Source organism: Phocoena sinus, chromosome 18, assembly GCF_008692025.1.
Source record: "Phocoena sinus isolate mPhoSin1 chromosome 18, mPhoSin1.pri, whole genome shotgun sequence".
Taxonomy (NCBI): Eukaryota; Metazoa; Chordata; class Mammalia; order Artiodactyla; family Phocoenidae; genus Phocoena; species Phocoena sinus.
Window position 1 is genome coordinate 79477597 of NC_045780.1, and position 22064 is coordinate 79499660.

Here is a 22064-nt window from a genome sequence, read left to right on the forward strand (position 1 = left end):
GTCTGCCCCAGCCTCGTGTGCAGTCTGGCCTGGACTGGGTAGCAGCAAGGACGCCAATCTGGCCAGTACAGCTGGGGAATGTCTTGCAGATTTTGGCTCTTCACTGGCCATAAACTTTTTCTTGGCAGTAGTTAGAATAACCCCTGGCGCCCAGTGGAAGTCTATGGAAACCGCAGTAGGAAACAGATGTGGCCCTCGCTCTCCCCAGAGAGAAGATGAACCCAAGGTGGTCAGAAAGCCCCTGAGCGCTGGCCTCGGCTCCATGTGTCTGTGAGGCCAGAGTTTCCAGTCCCAGAGCTCAGCATGTGTCTTGTCTGCTCTCTGGCCATCCTGGCCTTTGTGAGCGGGTGGGGGCTGGCCTGGGGAGCATTCCGTAAGAACATTCCAGAGCCGCCTCCGGAGTGGACAAAACCCAGAGAGGATGGCGGGAATGCTGTGGTGACTGGGCTGAGAGCAGGCCCCAGGGTGGCTTTGGGCTCCTGAGGCCACGTGGGGCCAGAGGGTGGGCAGCAGGGGGTGTCCTGGGGTCGTGGGCGGGACTGCGTGCCCCCCATTTCTCAGAGTGGTGCTCAGCAGCTCTGGGAGACCATGGGCGGCAGGTGAGACCCCTGCTCCCTGAGATGATGGCACCCATGCCTGGTCCTCCTGGTCAACATCAGAGTCCCCAGGAACTGGGCTCTCAAGCCCCCAACGGACAGTGTGAGGCACGTCCTACGGCTCCAGGCCGCAGCCTGACCAGTTCAGCCCGCCAGGCCAGCCCCCCACCCGGAGCTGGCACAGGGGCCTGGGCTGGGGTCCACTTAGGCTGTGAGCCAGACCACACGTCCGCTCCGGTCACGGATGCTCTGGGAAGAGGCTGGCTGGAGGCGGACTTTTCACGAGGACCAGGGCTCGCCGAGTCCCCTGACTGACCTCCCTGCCTGCCCTTCTGTGCAAATCACTTGAAGAACTCTCGGGCTAGTTTCCTGAAGTCCTGAGTCAGTGAGGTTCAGGGACGCCTGGAGGAGCACAGCGTGCCCACGGCTGGCCTGGCAGAGGAGAACTCTCACCCACAGCCCAGTGAGGTTCAGGGACGCCTGGAGGAGCGCAGCGTGCCCACGGCTGGCCTGGCAGAGGAGGGGCCCAGACACACACATGCATGCTTGTGCACACACAGCCACACACACACACACACACACACACACACACACACACACAGACACACGGCTTGAGGCAGGCCGGGGAGCAGACAAGTGGGTTCAGGCTGGCAGGAGGACACGGGTGGCCCTGGGAGGGGCCGACCCCGGCTGCACGTGCCAGCCCTACTGGGCCCTGGGGCCCGAGCGCCTCTGCCTCTGGGGTCCTGGCCGTCACCTTGCACCTTCGGGCCTCAGTCTGGTCGTCTTAGGTGAGCTTGGCCCACGGGTCCCGCCTGATGGGCATCTGTGGTTGCTAACCCCTCCCCCGTGTCATGGAGACCCTGTCCCTTCCAGGGCACGCCAGCTGCCGCTGCCCACGGTCCCCGGGGTCACTCCACTTGCCAGTCCCGCCAGCCAGGGGCCCCTACTGCCCTCCTGGAGGCCAAACCCTCTCCTCCAGGATCGAGAGGGAGCTTCTCCTCCTGAGGTCCCACGGCCACTCTGCGTCCCACGGGCTCCGCACGTGGCTGGGCTGGGGTCTTCGGCCCCCACCCTTCCTTCCGCCCCTGCTTGTCTCTGGGTCAGGTTGTGACTATAAACTCACGTTCAGCAGCGGGGTGGGGGGGAGGCGAAGCCGCTTTGAGGGATTAAAGCCATGAAGCTGAAATGGGGCCATGGGACCCCGGGCTGCCTGCCTGAGAACACACTTCAGGGTTTGGTATTTAAAAAAATAGAATCTCAGTCTTGGGGTGGCGGGAAGCCCCACCGGATGCCGGAAACTCCCCTGGGACCCTCTACTGCGACAGCGCCCACAGCCCCGGACGTGTCCGCAGCAGCTGCAAACGCCGGGCTTGCTCTCCCCCGTGACCTAGGCTGGCATCGTGGTGTCGTTACTGCCCCCCATGCTCCTGCAGCCAGAGCGAAAGGCCCGTGCGCTCGACCCCCGGCAGACCCGGCTCGCTCTACAACGAGCAGGTGCCTCCCGGCACCGCGCACGGCCTCCCGAAACGAGAAGGTGGGAGAACCGAGGCTGCGGGTTTGCACGGGGAGCCGGCGGCGCTGACCTGTGGCGCCTGCCCGTGGCCGCGCAGGCAGGCGACCGGCACTGCCGCCTCCCAGAAAGCGGTTCATCCCCGTCTTGGGGACGCCGGGCGGCAGGCAGAAGGGATGCCGCCTGGAGTTAAAGCCGATAGGCCTGGCGGGCCGCTCTCGGCCTCGGACCCCACGACGGCTGCGCCGCTGAGTGCCAAGGGGCAGAAAGCGCCGACACAGAGCTAGGAAGGTTCCGTAAACGTTTTATTTTTCCATAGTTTTAGGTCAGAGAGAAGCATCTGGTAATAAAAATAACAGAATTCTCTTCCCGGGTCCGCTCGGGCGGTGCTGAGGTGAGTCCGCTATTTACACATATGTTACACACGGGCAGGGAGGCCGTGAGGGGAGCTGGCGGACGAGGGATCAGTGTCTCGGGCAGGGGTGCGGGGCCTCCCGCCGTCCTTCCTGGTCTGGGAAGAAAGCTAAGGCGCACGTGGCTGTGCGGGCGTCCGGCGGCAGCAGAAGCCTAGGCGGCCGGCTCAGCTGGGGGGCAGGAGTGGGCCGTGATGTCGCTGTGCTTGTAGATGGCCTCGTCCAGGTCCAGAACCTTCTGGTTGACCTCCAGCGTCATGCAGCCGCGGTAGAAGGCTGTGACCGGGGCCGAGGTCGCTGGCACATCTGGGCCGCGGGAGAAGAACAAACACGTCTCAGGGGGCGAGATGCCTGGCGTCTGGGGCCCGGGCTCCCCGCTCTGCGTCTCCAGCCGCCTCGAGGGCACGGTTTCCCATCCCTGCGGAACCCCTCCATCCGGCTCGGGCACACAGGCTTGACGCCGCACCCCGGCCCCCAGGAGCGCACACAGATAGTCAGATCAATTAAATATTATCTTCTCGGCCCGAGTGAGTCACGCCCAGGGCTTCCAGGCTTTCTCTCGTCCTCTTCAAAGCTCTGCTTATTAAAACTAAATGCACTCTGAGTCTGCCGGCCAAGACAGAGATGCCGCCGTCTGCGGCAAGTGGACACCCACCCTGAGGGGTGGGAACGGACGGGGGCTTACGTGAGGCCCTGGCCTCGTCCTCCTGCCACCACTTCGCCCCGATTCCTGGCTCCACCTGACCAGACCTGAGCCCCGGATGCAGGAGGGGCCGGGGTCACTCTGCCTGCTGCCATGGCAACTGGACACCAGGCCTCAGGGGCGGGGCTGGCTGGGGCGCTGGGGCACCCGGCCCCCAGCGTGGCCCAGTGGGCTGAACCCTCCTCACTAGCCTTGGCCGGAGCCACCGTCTGATGCCCATGGTTGGGGGAGGGGCTCCTGGAGGGTGCGGGAGCTGGGGAGGGGAAGCTTCAGGCTGCCACTTGTCCCTGCAAGCGTGTTCTCAGCCTGAACGCCACACACAACGGCAGGCCAGGGCCGACACCCAGCGAGGCACCCGATGCAGCCACGGGCCGGCTGCTTCCCTCTTCCTTTTAGTGCAGAGCAGCCCAGTTCTGCTTGGGGCGAGCAAGTTGGGGCACCCTACCTGGCAGCCCCCCGACGAAGGTGAGCACGGAGCCCTGCAGGTGCCTCCCGAGGACGGCCAGCCTCTCCTGCAGCCCTGCTGGGCTCACTTCACTCTGGCCTTTGGTGCCGTCCACCTCCAGCGTGGCCTCGTCCTTGTTCACAGAAACGGTCACAACGTGCTCCTGGCCGTCACAGACCTTGATCTCCATCAGGACCAGGGTGACGCTCTCAACGGCCAGGACGACCAGCTGCGGGGAGAAGCACGCCTGAGCAGGGGCAGGGCAGGTGGGGTGGCGGCCAAGTGCCCGCGGGCCCTGTTGTCCAGGCAGAACACGCCTCTGACAACACAGGGCAGAGGGGCTGTGATGACCGATGGCCCTCCCCTCCCTCCCTCTCCCTGCCCGGGGAGGTGGTCTCAGCTGGGTGGGCCTCGGGGCCGTTTGTCCCAAGTACCGGGACGGGGGAAAGCCGCCCTGGGCAGGGCGCGGATCCGCGCCCATCAGCTTGCAGACCCGCTAAGAGGGGAGCTGGGTGGCCCCCGTGGGCGGGCTGACTTGGTGAACACACCCCTCTTAGGACAGAGGTGAGAAAATAAACCTATTTCCGCCACCTCTTAGCTGTTCTCTGAGAAAACAGTAAGTCCAGTCAGCACGGTGTTGGCGTGGTGTCGGGAGAGTCGGGAGAGGGGGGCTGCGTGGAGGTGACGGGCAGCGTGTCCGGGGCGTGTGCCCAGAGCTCCGCCTGCGTCCCCAGGGGCCCGCATGACAAGGGCCTGGGGCACGTTTGCACATCTTTTTCAAAAGGAAGATCTGATCTGTGAGCAAAATCCTTTGGCTTACATACGAGCAATTAACTCAAACTGCTGCCCCACTGAGCAGGTGGGAAAGCCTCCCCACCGCGCAACTGGCTTTCGGGAGCCCAACATTGTCCCCGAGCCACGCGTGGCTGCTCAGACCCTGGAGAGAGGCGGGGAGGGCGGGCTGGCACCTCGAGGGGCGCGGTGTGGGCCGCGGCCCGGCTGGGCACTGGGCGCTGGGGCGGCACTTCGTCCTCAGGGGTCGGGGGTGGGGTGGGGCAGTGAGTGGTACCTGCTTTTTGAGCTTCTTGGTGGAGTGGTAGTCGACCAGGGCCACGGAGAGGGCCACGGCCTGGTCATCGCCCACCAGCGCAAGCAGCATCCCTGTGTCGGCGGCGGGGCGGATCCGAGCCACGGCCTCTACTTCCCAGGTGGTCTCGGTCCCGACATCCGGCGATGTCCGAGCTGCGATGAAGGCGGCACATCACAGGGCGATCCAGACCGGAGAGGCGGGGAGAGAGACGCGGCGAGCTCAGCTCCCCCGCGGCCCCGGGCAGGAGAGGACGCCGGGCGGCGGAGGAGGTGGGAAACCGGTAACAGCCTCCCAGAACCCGCGGTTCGCGCCAGCAGCGGGGAAGTGACGGGGGCCGGGCTCTGGACTCAGGTCTGGGCCGCAGTCCAGAGGCCCCAGGCCGCCTGAGGATGGCCACGCCGCCCGCTCCCCCGAGTGCCCCTTCGCGTGACCACCGGGCCACCTAGTCCCGCCGGGACCTCAGACGCGCCACTCGGGCCGTGCTCAGCCCCCAGGCGCCCCCGACTCCCTCCCCGCAGGTCAGTTGAACGGGGCGGGCGTCTCAGCCTTCGACCCTCTGCACCTCACCTGCGGCCTCGTGCAGCCCCGCAAGCTGAAGGACTTTGAAAAGTTAAAGGCGCGAAGAAAATGGGAGCTTCCACAAGCCCCACTCAACAGCACATACGGTCTTACATCCTGAGCTGCACTTTTCTACCGTCACAATCGACGCCTCCGCGGGTGAGGTTTCGTTCGGGTGTGTTAGACGGGCCGCCGTAGGTACCGCGTGTGGATTATAAACCACACGGTGCGTGTCATGTATACGACGCATCTGAATGAGTATACGTGGTGCACGCCTCTTGCACAAACTGCTCCAAAGCACTTGTGGTGGCAGGGCTGCACTCTGGTTCTCGGAGGGCGAACGCCACCTCACGTTTCCTCCCCACGCGTGATCACCTGCTGCTGAAGAGGCCAGACAGCCTCCGCCCTCTTGGCTTTTAAGTGTTTCTACCTCCTGAGAATGTCAGGCAGGGGCTGCTTCGGCAGAAGGATGCTGAGGCCACGTCTGCGAACATTTGGGCTCGGACCTCGCCGTGGGCCGGTCTCTCCCCCCCGTGGACTGTGTGCCCCTCAAATCGCGTGTGCGTCCCCATCCCAGAGGGGCCTGTTATGGCCAGTTTCCATAATTGTTCATCGAATCGAACGCACAGACCCGGCCTTCTCCTCTGCGGCCGAGCTCCCCCTGCACCCCTGCGGCGGGGGAGTGTGTTCCCTGCTGAGTCCCCGGACAGACGAGGCCCGCGGCCTGGTTGCCAGAAGCGTGCTCAAGGCACCAACGCCTCGGCCGCCCTGGGGAAGTTTTCTCGGGTGCACAGTGGGGTCGACCCCGTGCCCCTTACCGAGGGCTTCTCAGGCTTTGAGACCCAGTGAGTCCAGACCCACTGGGACCTGCTGCTGAGGACAGGATCTGTCATTTCCTAATGCGTCCTTTCTGTGTTGTAACGTGAGAGCGTTGACGGTATAGTTCAAGACATAATAAAAATGCATAGAGTTCTGACTACCATTTGGCCTTTGTTGTCACAGAATTTGAAGGTCAAAACCATGCAGCAAGAGCGGCGAGCAGCCCACAGCAGGCACGGTGACGGGCACGGGGACGGCACCGCAGCCAGTGGAGACTGCGCCTGCGGTGTCTGTGTTACCACAGTGTTAGTGAGAAAGGAATTAAACGTTTATGCTCTGTGATGTGATAGTAAACATCACAGGATGCTCTAGGTTTGCACGTACAAAAACAAAGACTGAAAGAGTGACGTGTTTTGTATGAGGTGGTGCGATTAGGGGTCAATGGTTCTTTTCTAAAGACCCTTCAGTGACGTGGTGGTGCTTTTGACAATTAAAGACAGAAAAGGGGACAGTGACACAAGGTCTTGAGAGGATGGCCCGACTTGCTAAGGAGGAGGGAGCAGGCCCCACGTCCTCCGAGCTGGACGGACCCTCCTTGAACTTGCAGGCCACCAGGGCAGTGAGGTCTGAAGGAGGCAGCAGGCCACCTGCCCTCCTGGGCTGACAAGCAGGGCCGGGGTGGGGGTGGGGGGTCACGTGTGCACCTTCAACCATGAAAGGCTCAGAGTCTAAGAACAGAGAGGGACTGGGGGTACCCCGGGGACTCTCTTAGGGTGAGAGTGTGGAGGGGGGAGCAGAGCCGGGAGCGGGGACCTTGGCAGCAATGCCAGGAGCCTGGCAGGAGGAGTGGGCTGTGGAGAAGGGGAGAGGGGCGACCCTGGAGCCTCCCTGGACCAGGTGTCCACCTGGGGCTGCCGGGCATCCCAGGCTCTAGACGCCTTCCCGACCCTCGGAAAGAGGCACACGGTTCTGTGCGAGGTGTCCCTGGGCCGGGACCCAGGGCTCTCCCAACATCCTCAACTTGGAAGTCACTAAGGCCCGTGAGCCCAGGTGTGGTGACACCTCAGGGCTCCAGCTGGTGCCCCCTGGGAAACAGAGGCTAACTTCAACCCTGTCAGAGGGGAAGTCAGGGAAATCCTGGGTCCAGACTCAAATGGAACCGCTACCGTCCCCGGCCCCCGCACCGTCCGGGTTGACATCCCCAGAGCAGGGGTGGCAATGGTACCGCCGGGATTTGGAACGTTCACTCGTTTCACATAAAGCTGACATCTAAGTGCTCACTTCTCAGCACGGGAGGATAATTTGTCTTTACTGTAAAAGTTGTCACTGATGGATAATAAAAGGGAAGAGATAGTTGTGGTTTGTTCCAGGAATGAAGGGCCCTGCTTCACAGAAGCCGGAGGGACTCCGGGCCGACCCTGTGTTCCCTGCGGCAGCACGCTGGTCCCCGGCTGCCCACCCCGCCCGCTACGAGGCCTGCTCCTGTCTCCCCGGGTGTGAAGGAGAAGCTCCTTTGCTGCCTCCATAGCGGCTGTTAAAGCCTCGGCTCCTTGGGGCCTCTCTTCTCGTCCGTCTGAAGCTTGAGCTCAGGGACTCCTTGAGCTGTTGCCCCCTCCCCACGGCCACGGCGCTGTGACTGCAGTGCTGGGCGTTCCCGAGGGGCTCTGTCTACATCTACGTGGACGAGTCTGAGCTGTCTCGTCTCAGAACCTTCCGGGAAGCTCCCCTTAGAGCCCTGCATCCGCCTGCCCGTCTCGGCCACCAAGCACCGACACCCTCCTCCGTCCCTTTTTTTCCCAGCCCTGCGCCCTGGGAGTGGGCCTGTGCCCCGCCCGTAGCCCGGGGGCCGTGAGGCCGTCCCTCCTGCTGTCTTCCCCGGTAGGAAACTGTCTCCTGCTTCTCTGGTTTTTTGTGCATTTCGGCGTATTTTGGCTGCAAGGACAAGCACAGCCATCCCGATGCAGGAGCCAGGACTCACCATAATCCAGGCTGTAGGAGGCAAACCCTCTCCCAGGGAAGAAGGAGCCTCTCTCGGTCAAGGAGAAGCACTGCATGTTCACGTTCGCCTTGACCGTCTCCTGGACGGTGGTGTCCTCACCGTCCAGCCAGTGCCAACTCCTCAGGCAGCCGTCCAGACGGGGGTTCATCTGGAAAAACAGAGACCCCCGGTGGCTTACTGGTGCCGCCCGCTCCCACGGCGCCCTCCCGGCGCAGGCACGTGGAAATCCACCACTAACGTGGATGAATCCTGCGGGGGGAGGTGTTTCCACTACAGGCTCTGCGCTCACGGAGGGATTTGCTACCCGACTCCAGGTACACGGCACACGCAGCAGCACACGTGGCACATCCGCGCCCCACCCGTCCTCCTCTGCCTGCACCCGGTCCCCACTCGTCTAACAGACACAGGGCGCTGACCACCGCCTGGAAGGACGAGGGCGAGGGGCCCCTTCCACAGCAGCTGTGCCTGCGCTCCTGCCAGGCGCCCAAAGCACCTGGGGTGTGTAGGGCGGGGCTGGGGACCCGCAGCTGTGCACTTGCCACGTGGCTCTGCGCACATCAGGTCGCCCCAGCCTTTGTCTGTAAAACGAGGGGGCGTGAGGCACACGGATGGGACTCTGGGGTGTGGGCCGGCCCTCTGGAGGGCTGCCGCCACCGCCCCCTACCCGGAACCTCAGCGTGTTGGACTCACGCCTCGTGTTCAGTGTGGAAATCAGACCCGGAACACCAGGGATTCTGGCCGTGGACATCAGCACACCGGGGGAGTGGGGTGATGAGACGGGACAGGACTTTGGGAAATGACCAACGCCAACCTCCCATCAGGTCTTGTTTCCCCTATGGGAATCCCAGCAGGGTTAACAACCCGAATGTTCTTGGGAACTGTCCAGAAAAGTTGAGTGTTCTTTTTGTTAAAGGATAATTTCATTGTGATTTATCTCCTCTGCAAAATAGACATTTTTATCATCAATTTAGACGAAAACGCAAATGAGTTTCGTAGCGAGATGGTGAGGTGCACGAGGTAGCTGCACTGCGGCTTGTTAAGGTCTAGGGACGCCTGCCTCCCTTCCGGTCCTCTGCCAGGGCCCTCAGGGTTAACCCTGTGCTCAGCCACCTGGGCTCCGACCTCAGGGGCTAAGGACAGTACTTACAGGCTGGACGAGGTCTTTCTCCTTGAAGGGAACGCCTCCCACGGTCAGGTTCAGATGGTATAGTCCTCTGTCCAGCTGGAACAGGTCACCGGCCACGGCGATCTTCATGACAGCATCCTTGTTCACCTTGATCACCAGGTTCCGTTCGAGCTCCTCAACAGAGATCTGAAGAGCACAAGTGCTGTGAGGGTGGATGTGCACCTTCTGAAGGGGCGCCGAGCCTTGGGTACCAATTCGAGACCCCCAGCCTCGGGGGGGCCATGCTCATCACCTGTACTGCTTCCCTGGCATCTATGGTGTGGCTCCGACCCTGCCGGTTTTCGTTTCCCCCCCAGCGCTACTCCCTCCCCCTGGCCGCCCCTCCTCCTGCAGGTGAGCCCACCTGGAACCCCTTCCCCATCTCTGGACCCTAAACTAAGCCTCAGTCAGGGAGCTGCCTTCTGGGGGCCTGAGGTCACTGCCCGCTTGGGTCAGCCCTGACACCTCTGGTCCCTAGCTTCTCCTACCCCTCACTGAGCACTTTGAATACTAGAGGACATATGTTACTTCGGGATCTCCAGCAATAGTGCCTGGCACAGTTGAATGCTGACTGAACATACGAATTCTTTCTAAAACTTGCCACCCTTCCCTGCTTTCCTGGTAGGAAAATTAAAAAATCTGTCACTCTATACATGATGCATCTTCCTAATGACCCAGAAGCCCCTCAATCTCCTTTCTGGCTCAGGTGGAGAAACATTTAGGTACTGGGTCTGAATTCGGTCAGGAGACAGCAGTGTGCACATGTGGGGAGCCTCAGGGGCAGGGAGAGTGGGCAGAGGTCGTTGTGGAACTGGCCCTGCACCTCGAGGACCAGTTTGTGCCTTGGGTGGGCTGGCAGCCACGTGCGTCCACTGGTCTTGCCTCCTCTAGCCTCTTCCCCTCAGGCAGTGTCCCAGCCCCGCTCGGGACCCTCCTGCCCTCAACCGCAGGGCAGCGGGTTCCCACGTGTGGAGCTCCCTCAACCCCGAGACGGCTTCCCTCTAGGTCGACTGTTTTATCTGTAACTTTGCAGAAGGCATCCCTCCTGCTGCTTTGGAGATGCTCGTGCTTTAAGAGTCCAGGAAAGGAGGAGCTAGACGCCACCGACAGGACGGAAATATTAGCAAACGTCTACATTGTTTTTATTCGCAGAGACCAGGGCAAATTTTTCCATTTAATCTTCACTTCTAGAGGAAAAAAGAATGCTTTTCCCATCTCTCTTTCAAGCACTTACTTCTAAAAGCCCAGTTCCAACTAAGGGGCCTCCAAGTTTGGGGAGGGGGCCTGCGTGTCACAGGCTGCTTTGCTCCAGGCATCACGATGGAGGACAGAGCGGCAGCTCCAGAGCGACCGGCTGCAGTTCAGGCTCTGGGCGGTCAGGGCACCTCCATCAGGAGGCTGGAGGTCAGCACGAACAGAGCAGGCCAGGGGGCCAGAGCCTGGGACGGCGTCACGAGTCACGTCTGACCCTGCCCCACACCGAGAGCCGGGCCCAGGAGCCCCGGGCCGGCCCAGGCAGCGCAGAGGGGGCCACGCTCACCGTCTGCCACGAGCCGTGGTTGATGATGGGTCCGCTGCTGGTGACACGGCCCACGCCCTGGTAGCGGAGCTGCAGCTCCAGTCGGCCGGCCCGCAGGCCCAGGACGATCCAGGTGCTGTCCCGATGGCCTCCGGCGAAGAACAGGACGCCCTCAGGATCGAAGGTCCTGAAGTCGAACTCAGCCACCAGTCTGAGCGCGGGCAGAAACGAGTGGGTTACACGTGGGTCGTGGCGCGTGACCCCTCCCGGCGGGGCTCGCCTGGCCTCGGGAAGAGCCCAGGTGAGCGGGCCGAATGCCGCCCCGCACCCCAACGCCAGCAGCGAGTCCCCAGGGAGGCGTGCGCGGCTGTGCTGGACTGTGGGCTCCCCGGCCGGGACGCGAGCACAGGGCTGACTTTGACCCCCGCCGTCAGGCCCAGATGCTCGGGCCGTCCTCTCACCTCGTGGGCTGCAGCCGTTTGAAGCGCAGTCTAATCACGGGCGTCCCGCTGAACATGCGGCCCAGGTACAGCGACTTCACACTCTTGGCCACGTTGAAGGGCACGCAGGGCAGGATGTCCTGTGGGGAGCGGGAAGCTGGTCTCAGGTGGGGGCCCTCGGCCAGGCTCCCACTGGAACCCCCAGGGACCCTGCTGCCCCCAGCCCAGCCCACCATGGGGGCTCCCAGGGGAGGCTGGTCTCCGATGTTTTCAGAGGCCCCCCGCTCCCTGCTGGCTCTCCAGCACCCTCCTTCCCTGTGCATTTCCCTTCTGCTTTCATATTTTAATTATGGAATATTTCAAACGTACGGAGAATAATAAAAACAACTATAAAATGTTGTAAAACAAGCAAAAAATGGAGACCTTGAAGTTGTTTCTAGAATGTTCCGTGCTCTACAATGCGGCTTCTCCACTACCTGGAGGACCGCACGGTGGGAGCCCCGGGGGGGGTCACAGGGCAGCCAGGGTGGGCCTGCCCTCACGGTCAGGGAGCGCTTGCTGCCCATGCATCGCACAGCCCAGGCAGGGGCTGCGGTCACGCGTGTATGAGTGAGTCACCCTGGGGAGGAGCTGAGGTGGCCACAACCAAACATCGGACGGCACGGCCACGCCTCCCACCCCGCCTCTCCCCACGGGGCCTGAGGACGCGCTCCCAGCCAACCCCACGCGGGGCCACAGTGCAGCCGGGAGGCCGGGCCGGGCGCTACCTCGCAGGTGTTCATGTCCGGGGACAGCTTGAGGCCCCCGCGCCCGTCGCAGTGGCAGGTGTAGCTCCCAGGGGAGTTGACGCAGGCCTGCTCGCAGCGCCCCTCCGCACACTCGTCCACATCTGCCAGCCACAAGGAAGCGCCTGAGCCCGCTGACGCCACCACGCACCCTGCTGCCCCATCACACCGCCACGGACGTGAGTCCCCAGCCCGAGACCCGGGAGCTCCAGGCCCGTGGCTCCCGCCCAGCTGGCCGGCTCCTCCCTGGGGACGCGGGACGGAGGCCGTCAGCATGGGGCACAGGGACAGCCTGGTGGGCGGGCAGGGCCAGGACTACCCCATCCCCTCCCTGGTGGAGGGGGCAGCCGCTGGCCCCAGGCAGGAAGGCGGTGGGAGGGGGCATGGCTCTCGGCGCCCCCGGACTCGGCTGGGCTAGGCTGCACCAAGGGCAGGAGAGAAGCCCGTTGCCCAGAAGCACAGGGGCCCCGCCTGGTCGGTCTCCCTGTGTCTCTGGGGAAGAGGCCCAGGTGCACAAGAGGCACGTGCCAGGTCGCATGTGTGCAGGTACGCAGAACCCACACGAGTGCTCAAGCACGCTGTGCTCCCGGGAGAGCAGTGCCCTGCGCACGCGTGTGTGTGCGTGTCCCGTGTGGTGTCGGGGCGGGCACCTCGGCAGGACTTCTCCTGGGAGCTGAACGCGTAGCCCTCGTCGCAGAGGCAGGAGTAGGAGCCCGGCAGGTTCTGGCACTGAGCCTCCCCACAGGCGCCTGCGTCCGCACATTCATCCAAGTCTGCAGGAAAAGCCAGCTGTGTTTCAGGTCCACCAGGCCTGCTGGCAGCCGGCCCGAAATGAGATGCCGCCAGCCGGGCTGGGAGCCGCCGCTGAGAGGCATCCAGCTCTGCAGTGAGCACAGCCTGGCCTGGCAGTGTCACCACTGCACCCTGGGCAACGCAGCCCTCCTCCCCTCCCTCCCCCATTCCCCTCCCCTCCCTCCCCTCCCTCTCCTCCCTCCCCTCCTCCCCTCCCCCTCCCTTCTCTCCCCTCCTCTCCCCCTCCCCTCCCTGCTCCTCTCCTGCCTCCTCCCTTCCCTCCATCCACTGGGCTTTCCAGCCCCAGCCCAGGAGCAGGGGTTGGGGGGGCACTGCTGATCAGGGGCCTCGCTGAGAAGGCTGATTCCGGACGCTGTACAGGGCACCACCTGGCCGGGCTGCACACAACTGGTGCTTAATTCCAATGACTGCAGTCCAGGAAGGTTAAAAAAGTGACTCCTGGGGCCCTTTGACTAGAAGTCCCAGCCTGCGCCCTGGAGCCCTGCGCTGACCACGGAGCTGACCACTGCCTGCCAGGCCTCACTCAGGCTCCCTGGTTCCAACCCCCTCCCCTCGCACCGGGGGCTGCCCGTGGGAAGCCAACGCCACAGTCGCTGTAACTGACAATCGAGGGTCAGTCCTGAGGTTCCATCCCCTCCGCCCCTCTGGTAAACAAGTACAGAAAGCCTGCAGTTAAGAACTGGTTCCTAAAGTGACAGAGGGACTTTCTAGAAAGCGCAACCGTTACTTCAAATAACATCGATTCCTCAGATGGCACACAGGACCGCATGCCTCAAAGACTCACGACCTCATTACAAGGCCAGTTGAGCAAACGCAGGCTTTCAGATGTGGAAACTAAGATTTCTCCCCGCGATCAATCGTGGGAAGGAGACAACACAAAGGGCACCTGCTCCCCGCAGGGAGCCTGTAAACCTACACGGTTCCACATCGTCAGGACCCATCTGCACAAGGACCAGACTGCAGCCATGACGCGGGCTGCTCCGTCCTGAGCAGAACTGAATCTCTGGCTTCACAATTCCAAGAACTGGCCTCACGAGAATGGGATTAACACTTTTGCTCATAATAATCTATATGTTTGTGGGCATCAAAATAATTGTAGCCGGCTCTGCCCCTATGTGTAAGCGGACAACGAAAACTGTCAGCAAAGAGATGCTACAGACCCACGTCAACGTCTTCCACTCTGAGAATACGGCGCCTATGTCAGCAGGAAGAAGTTACAGAAGACGGACCTTCACCCCTAACCCCATAGAAATGGAATGATGTCTGACAGGGGGGATTTGTAAGCAGCTCTCTACCGGAAACTGCCCTCAGGAAGCCCCCTTCCTTGTCACTTTAACAGAGCCATATTGCAACTGGCTTTCGACCAGGCACCCCCATGCTCTACTCATCTCCAGCCCAGGCACACCTCTCAGATCTCTTGATCACACAATACCTCGCCTAACCTGTCTCCTTTCTGTAGATCACAGGAGTAGAAATGAAGAATAGTGAACAGATGACCAGATCTCCCCCCAGCTTCCCCTCCAGTAATCCCCCGAACGAACTGTGTGACCAAGATCGCATCTAGAGGGAGGCCGTGAGGAGTCGGCACGCCCGCACACAGTGGGGGACGGCAAGGACTCTGACCCCCCATCTCAGGGATGAACTCAAGATTCCTTCTCTGTTTCCCTTTAGAAGCTTTCAGGGCCGGGCAGAATCTTCGGAGGTGGTTTCTGGGGGCCTCTGAGGGCGCCATCTCCCCAGATCGCTGGCCTTCTGATTAAAGCCACCTTTCCTTTCTGCCAGCTGTGAGCGCTGGTTTTGTAAGCGGTGAGCAGTGGGACCCTAGGCTCCCTGCCCACCCCCCACCCCCGCCCCAGATGTCCCGGACCCCGACTGGCACAGAAGCCTCTGCAGGCTCTGTGGCCTGGAAGGAGGCCTGGCAGCCGCCTCCCATCCTGGGGCAGTAGGCACGGCCTCCCCAGCTGGGCCGGCCCCGTCCACAGGTCCTGGTGCATCAGCCCATGTGGAGGTGCCGGGGCAGCTCCCCGTGGCCGCAGACATGCCCGGGCATGTGCTGTGTCTGCAGGATGCCCACAGCCTCCAGAGCCTGAGGGACCAGCCACGGCCTGCAGCCTCTCGCAGAGGAGCAAAGCGACTGTGGCTCCAGCCAACCGGCAACTTGGCAATCGCGGGAGAAAATGGGGGAGGAGGAGAGAGGACGGCAACCAGGACCCAGGGCCTCACCGTGGCAGGTCCGGCCGTCCAGGGAGAGTGTGTAGCCGCTGTGGCAGCCACACTGGAAGCTGCCCGGCTTGTTGTAGCAAATCTGGCTGCAGCTCCCGCTCTCCTGGCTGCACTCATTGACATCTGGGAACAGGACACAGGGACGGAGAGAGCCAGAGGTGACCCACAACCCGCCTGGAGCACGTCGCAGTCTGCATCTCCGACCCCATGGGATCCACCCTCAGATCCTGGGTGGGAGGGCCCAGGGGCCCAGGGCTCCCACTGCAGCCAGGGGGCCCCCTGAGGGTTCTAACCACGTCCTGGGGGCTTCCTGCAGCTTCGCGGCTGACCCTGCACACTGTAGACTCAGAGAGTCTCTTGACTCCTTTCTGATCAGCGTAGGGGGGCCGCGCCGGGCGGGGCAGCTACAGGGCACTCCTGCTGCCCACCGCAGGCCCAGACCTGCTCTCAGGAGGGGTCATCGCCCTCCCCGGCGCCCCCCCCCCCCCCCAAGGAGGTGGCCTGGCTAGAGCACAGTTCAGGGCTCAGCACGGTGGCTTTTCAAGCTGGGTGGCGCCCCGCCCGGGGGGCAGAGGCAAGACCTCCCGCGCTGTGCAAACATTCGCGCTCTTGGGAGGACCCCGCCCGCCCATCTTCTCCCGGGAGCTGGGAGGGGGCCGGCCAGCGAGGGGCCTGGACCCCCGGCCTGCTGCCCTCCCGCTTCTCCTCTCTCTGCTCTCAGCCAGACGGGCCAGTGCAGCTGTGTCCCCAGCGGGGCAGGCAGGCGGCCCGGTGGGGAGAGGCGGAAGAGAGAAGGACTCAGGGCCCCACCAGCCCGGGGCCCTCGGGTGGCCCTGCAGGGAGGGCCTGACGCCTATGCCCAGGCCCGCCCCCAGGCCGTGGCCTTACCTCTGTTGCAGAGCCGTCCCGCCCAGCCGTCTCTGCACTGGCAGTAGAAGGTGCCCATGAGGTCCTGGCAGACCTGGGTCCCCCCCTTATCGCAGGGGTCTGGGTAGCACTGATCCGGCAGCTCTGAGTTGGAAGGAAGGAGAGGGAGGCCCTGAGCTGCCCCTGGTCAGCTGGGAGGAAACCGAGGCAGGTCTGGGGCACTAACGTCCCCTCCACTGGCCCCGGCGGGCCGCACAGGACACCCACCTCTGGGCGGAAGGGGGTCACAGACCAGGCTGGCCGGGCCCTGCCGATCCCAGGAAACCCAGGTCAGCTCGGGGGGAGTGGCCGCCCACCCCCTGGGCCCGAGGTCAGGGCCGCGGCCCCGGGGCAGCGGAGGAGGGGAGTGGGCCTGGCTGGGCCCCGGGAGCTTGGACCTCCCGGGGAGCAGGTCCACAGGGCCCTGGCCGGTCCACGGGCCAGCCCGGCAGACACAGAACATTCCCCTCCCCTGGCGGCCGTGTCCACCCTGCCAGGCCAGGACCCCTGGCCTGTGGGGTCCAGTTCGCACAGGGGGCACCCACAGCCTCCCCGCCCGCCCCTCGGGTGGGCCTGCTGCCTCTGCCTCCGCTTGGACACGGTCCAGGCCGTCCGGGCCCCGGGCTCCGCTGCTCCCCTTTCTCTCCGACAGACGCCGGCCCCACGGCCTGTCGGCTTCAGCGGTGCTGGTGACCAACGGCCACCCTGCTTCTCTGATCGTCCTGCTTTCAGTGGAGGGGAACGGGGCACATTTCCCGGGGCCCTGGAGACGGCAGGGCAGCCACCCGGCCAGGCTCAGCCCCGCGATGCCGCCTTTCTGTGTGCCAGCGGCCACTACCTTCTCATACCCGGGCGTCCACCTGCAGCACCTGAGCCAGGCACTGCCGTGCGTCTTTATTCACCGAGCGACGGGCCCGTCTGAGCGCTGGGAAGCCCACGACAGGTGGCCGCGGCGCTCCCGCCCTCCCTCTGCCCCCGCCCCGTGTGGAGCTGAGGTCACCACTCACTCCACAGCCTGGTCACTAGGAACAGGCCAAGCCAGCACGTGACCGTTGAGAGCGCCAGGCGGGCACTCACCCCCGCCTCTTCACTTCTTTCTCAGGACGCTGACGTCTCCAGCCGGACGCGGGTCTGGGGACAGTGTTTCCACCGTGGCCTTGCTCCTGGTCCCAGGAGGGCAGTGGGCCCCTGTGTCCCCCGGCTCAGCAGGCCTCGTGCCAGCCCCTGTCCTTGGCATGGACCCAACACCGTGCTTTGTCCCACTGTGTCCCTGTGGGTCTGGGGGCCCGGTCACCGGGGACCCCCTCAGGGAGGGCCCAGCATAACTGTTTGTGTACGCAACCCTGGAACCCACGTCTCTCACTGGGCTCTTCTTGTGACCTTTCCACGGGACCCCTCAAAGCTTGCTTGCCCTGCACAATTACAGCCAACAAAACACTTGCAAGTGTGCCCCGGACACACACCTCCGGGTATTTCGGAGACTCATGCACAGCTGTCCTTGGTGGACTCGGTGAGTGCCTTCGGCCCCTGAGCAAGTAGGAACTGGGTCTGGCGCTCGGAGAGTGAGGAAGGGGGGTCCAGCGGTCAGCCCTGTGGCCCCCATGCCGCTGTAACGGGGGCTCCCCCGGGGGACAGGAGGGCCGGGGCGGCGGGGGTCAAGCCCAGTGCCAGGGCTGAGATGACGGACGGGTCTGCTTCCCGACAGTGTCTCCGCAGGACGGGGCTCTGAGGGGGCAGGGAGACTGGGGCGGTCGGGGGAACGTGTGCTGGGGCCCAGACAGCACCCGAGCCGAGGGCCCGGCTGTTCCCCCAACAGCACTTGGCACATCAGAGGCCCTGCAGGAGGGACGGGGAAGATGGGGTGCGTCTCCACTCGACATATTTGGTGAAAGACTTAAAGTTATTTCAGAAGGACACACCTGGCCTCGTTACCTTTGTCTGGAATTTGCCTAGAATGCCTACCCACCGCCGCCCCACCTTTAAAAATCAACCTCCCCCGGGGTGGGACAGCTCCAGGAGATCCCCACAGGGAACCCAGCTGGAGAGCGGCTTTCATCTGTTGCCCTGTTAGGAAGCTTATCTGTAGGGCAGAGGAAGGAGAGTGTTTGCAGGTGCCCCTGAGCTTCTAGGAATTCGGTGGACGCAGGCAGCCTGCAGAGGGGCTCGGGGCTGAGTCAGACCTGAGCCCCGACCCGGGTCCCCGACAGGCGAGAGGCGAGGGCCATGATGGCTGAGAGAGGATGGAGGGAGAAGCGGCTGCTATGTGGACAGGGGTGTGGGGCACCTGCTGAGGCCAGCAGAGGCCTGTCTCAGTGGCTTTTGCTCCCACTTCCAGAAATGTGTGGGTGTGACGAGTTATAAGCTGGGAAATACATGCAAATGCGGGCCGTCGTCCTCATGGAGGAGAAAAGGCACCGAGACCCTTCCTCGCGGAGACAGTCGGCCAGGACTCCGCAGACGGCATCGCCCAAATCTTCTGGGTCCCAAAGGCAAAGCCTCAGAAACCGATCCCGGACCCCCGGGGGAGGCACATCTAGAATAAGTGACCACACGGAGCCCCCCCTCCTCACTGCATCAGAGATGTCCGAGGCAGGTTATAAGCCTAAACATGAAATATCAGACAACTTTTTATAGTCTCAGGAAAAGGACAGCCTGAAACCCAGGAAGTAAAACAAACGCATCAGTTTGAACACATAATTTAAAACGAAGGAACTGGTGCGGCAAGTTGACCACACCAAAAGTCTGCTACAAGTGAAGCGTCACGACCGGAAGCTGAACTGCTGTGATGCTCCCATGTCTGCCTAAGGCCGGTGAGGTCCCACTCGGCCTGGGGGGCCGAGGGGCGGGGCTTGCTCACGTCAACCGGATGTGTGGGCGCGGGCTCTGGTTCCCTGAGTGCACACTGGCCTCTGCCCCTCACTTGCTCTTGGGAGGCTGCTGAAGCGTCCGTGGGGAGCCCGGGCCTCACAGCAGGGCCCCTGCCCTCGTTCAGTCTCTCACTTCCTTTGTGCGCCTGGGCCGGCTTGGGGTCTGTGACCCGGGGCGAGACAGGCAAGGCCAGCGGCTGGTACGTGGGAGGCTGGGTGACCGGTCCCAGCAGCAGCCGAGCCCTGCCCACCAGGCCCTGGTGCCAGTCCCGGTCTTCCACCCGCCCTGGGCGACCCTGCAGTGCAGGCCCGCGTGCAGCGCAGGGCTCCCTGTGCAGGGCTGGCCGTGCGCTCAGAGCCCGTTTCCTCACCGGTGGAGCCGGTGCGATAAAGCAGCTAACAGCTGGGCCTGGCGGGGACGAAGTGGCCACGTCACAGAGCTCTCCGGCCACAGCCAGGCCTGGAGTCAGGCCCAGCTGAGACGGGCCTGTGGGTCTACGTGTGGATTAAAGTTCGTGCAAAACGTCAGTGTTACATATGATCATTTAAAATAAGAATAAAGACGCATGATGAGCTGAAGAAAAATTTTGCTACCTTTAGTACAAATGGCTAATTTGCAAAATATATCAACAGCTCCTACAAACTGAGGCAAGTAGGCAAAGACTCCGAACAAACTACCCACAGAAAAAGAAACCCAAGGTTCCTCAACATACGAAGCTCAGCCTTACTCATGAGTAAGAAAAAAAGAAACCGAATTGACTGGGGGTCTTTTTTCACTTTTTCTACTGAAAGATATAAAAAAGAAAGAAGCAATACACTGGGCTGGTGCAGGTACTGGGAGAGGCGCTCCCGCCCTCCACCGGGGTGGGGTGACGGGGCCGGGTCTGCAGCAGAACTGAAAAGGAACACAGCTTTCCCTCTGCAAGTCCACTCTAGGCTGCAGATATATTCAGACAAGGACGTCACTCTGGCTTTGCTGGTTACAGTATAAAAACTGCAAACGGCCCAGGTGTCCGCCAGCGCACACTGGTTAACAAGCACGCTGCCCACCAAGCGCGAGTGTGGGCGCAGCCCCACGTGCTGGCCGTGCTCGCGCTGACACAGGAAGCGTCTGCGAAACGTGGAGGGGAAAGGGCGGTGGGGTCATGGGTTCAGGGGGCTGCCACCTGTGTGGAAATAAGAGACTCCGAGTACATCCCTACGGGTCTGAGAATATTCTTAGAACCGGTGGCCGTGGCGAAAGGGCCCCTGACTGACAAGGAGGAAGGGCCGGATGCACCTTCTCTCCACCTGTGAAAGGTTTACACTTCATACCGTGCGAATTTCCTGCCTGTTCGAAAAGCCAACACGTACTCGCTTAGAAAAGGAAGTTCAGGGCAAAGGAGAGGACCTCAGGCAGGTGCCGTGGCTCCAAAGACAATGGAAATATAGCAAAGCCCCAAGACCCCAAACACAGGGGCTTCGAGGAAGGAGACAGACTTACTTTGCACGCAGGTGATGAAATCTGTGTTCTTTTTGTATGGAGATCCATGTTTACTGATGCATTCTGCAAAACAGAGAGGGCAGGGCGTCACCTTCCGGCACGGGGCCAGCAGACGTGACACTCTGGAGGGAGACTAGTCACGCTGACACAGAACATGGAACACCGTCAGACGAGAAGACGTCTCCACCCATGGGCAGAGCTCTGTCTCCAAGGAGACTTGGGCCCCCGCAGCCTCCTGGGGGGGTTCTTTCTGTCGTACAGAAGGCTTTCCGGTGGCACTCAGGAAGCTTCTGACCGTGGTCAGAGAGCTGGCCTCCATTTCAACCTGACCCCCGCTTGGAAACAGTACCCTCGGTTTGATGGTCAATCTCTTTGGCGAACTAGCCCCCTCCTCCTCTGTGCTGTCTGACCACGTGCGCCACACGGAGGCCAGGGGTGGGAGGGACCATAGGCATCCTGATGATCTGAACTTGAGCTTGGGCATAACGGGTGTTGGTTGAGCCACTTCACTGGCCCTTCGGTGGGTCGCTGCTGCCCATCCGCACCTCAGAGGATGTGGGCACAGGCAGTGGATAGCACTGGAGGTGGCCCGGGGGCCACTGTCGCCTTTGCCTCAGGACACAAAGCCATGCACCCGGGAGCAAGGCCGGCAGGGAGCCCGGATGGGGCTTCTCAAGGCCAATCGCAGGTCCACTACGCTTGTTGCCAGATACACACCCACAGAAGGTACCTCTACGAGGCTATAAGGCCGATGGAAAATTTACCAAAATGCGCTTCACACAATTAAAGAGGAAAGCCCTGGAATACTTCTCTCTCATAAGTAGAGACATGAAAGAACCCTTAAAACAGTGTCGATTAAGGAACGGTTCGCAGGGGAACTTTCTCGTCTTCCTGAAAACACGGGACCGCCTTCGCCTTTTTCCTCTCGTTCTCCCCCAGTGTTCAGTGCGGCTTTCCAGGCCCCCCCCGCCCCCGCCTCCACACACAGACATGACTGGCGCTCGGAGAGTGCCATGACTGCTCGACGGCCAAGGCTGTTAGCCTGCCTGTTCCTGTTGTCCAAGTTAAACAAAAGCATGTTTTAATGTTCTCAGCTTTAATTAATAACATGGTATCAACAACCAGAGTCCGCATAAGCCAAAGCTCTTTGGGGTCTTCAGTGATTTCACAAGGGCAGAGTCCTGAGACCAAACAGCCCAAGAACCACGAAAGCAATCACGTTTCCAGTTAACGAGCTAAGCCTGGAATCAGAGTGGGGCAGAGGTCTGCAGACAATGGCATTGGCTGGAGGCGACACTAACGCGGTCACTATGGTATAAAAGACACAAAGTAGGGCTTTGCCCCGTGAGCCCTGGAGAGCTCCCAACTCACTGTGCGATTAAGCATGGTCCTTCCGGGAACAACTCGGTGATGAGGTGTGAGGCCCCAAACAAAAGGAGGAAATGAGTCCAACTTACCTAAGTACCTTGGATAAAAGTACTCCTGCAGAAAAAGAAGAAGAAAAGGGAGTGGTTAACCGGCAGGGTGCCCAGCGTCTGGGCACCACCCCCTGGCGGCTGGTCCACCAAACCTCACCCCTCTCCCCCGACAGGAACGGCCAGGCCCGGGAGGCAGGTGCTTGAGGGAGGACGGCTGCCCAGAAAGCCATTTTCTGCCCTTGAGAGGGCTGGGGGAGGGGACGGAGGGAGGGGGCGTCCCTGGGGCCACGCAGCTTCTGCAGAGTGATG

The 22064-nt window shown here is 62.1% G+C and overlaps 1 protein-coding gene across 1 annotated transcript in view; it reads right to left on the reverse strand.

The window, feature by feature from the left end:
• Positions 1-2393: 2393 nt before the first annotated feature.
• GAS6 (growth arrest specific 6) overlaps positions 2394-22064 on the reverse strand; it is a 32069-nt gene continuing 12398 nt past the window's right edge. The window contains exons 3-15 of the mRNA XM_032611744.1: positions 21795-21819; positions 20338-20400; positions 15970-16092; positions 15082-15204; positions 12696-12818; positions 12028-12149; positions 11282-11400; positions 10842-11031; positions 9284-9448; positions 8116-8284; positions 4740-4912; positions 3671-3899; positions 2394-2828 (exon numbers count right to left, since the gene is read on the reverse strand). Of these exons, the coding sequence (XP_032467635.1) occupies positions 2677-2828; positions 3671-3899; positions 4740-4912; positions 8116-8284; positions 9284-9448; positions 10842-11031; positions 11282-11400; positions 12028-12149; positions 12696-12818; positions 15082-15204; positions 15970-16092; positions 20338-20400; positions 21795-21819 (1776 nt within the window). The 3' untranslated portion in view covers positions 2394-2676. The remainder of the gene's footprint in view (positions 2829-3670; positions 3900-4739; positions 4913-8115; positions 8285-9283; positions 9449-10841; positions 11032-11281; positions 11401-12027; positions 12150-12695; positions 12819-15081; positions 15205-15969; positions 16093-20337; positions 20401-21794; positions 21820-22064) is intronic.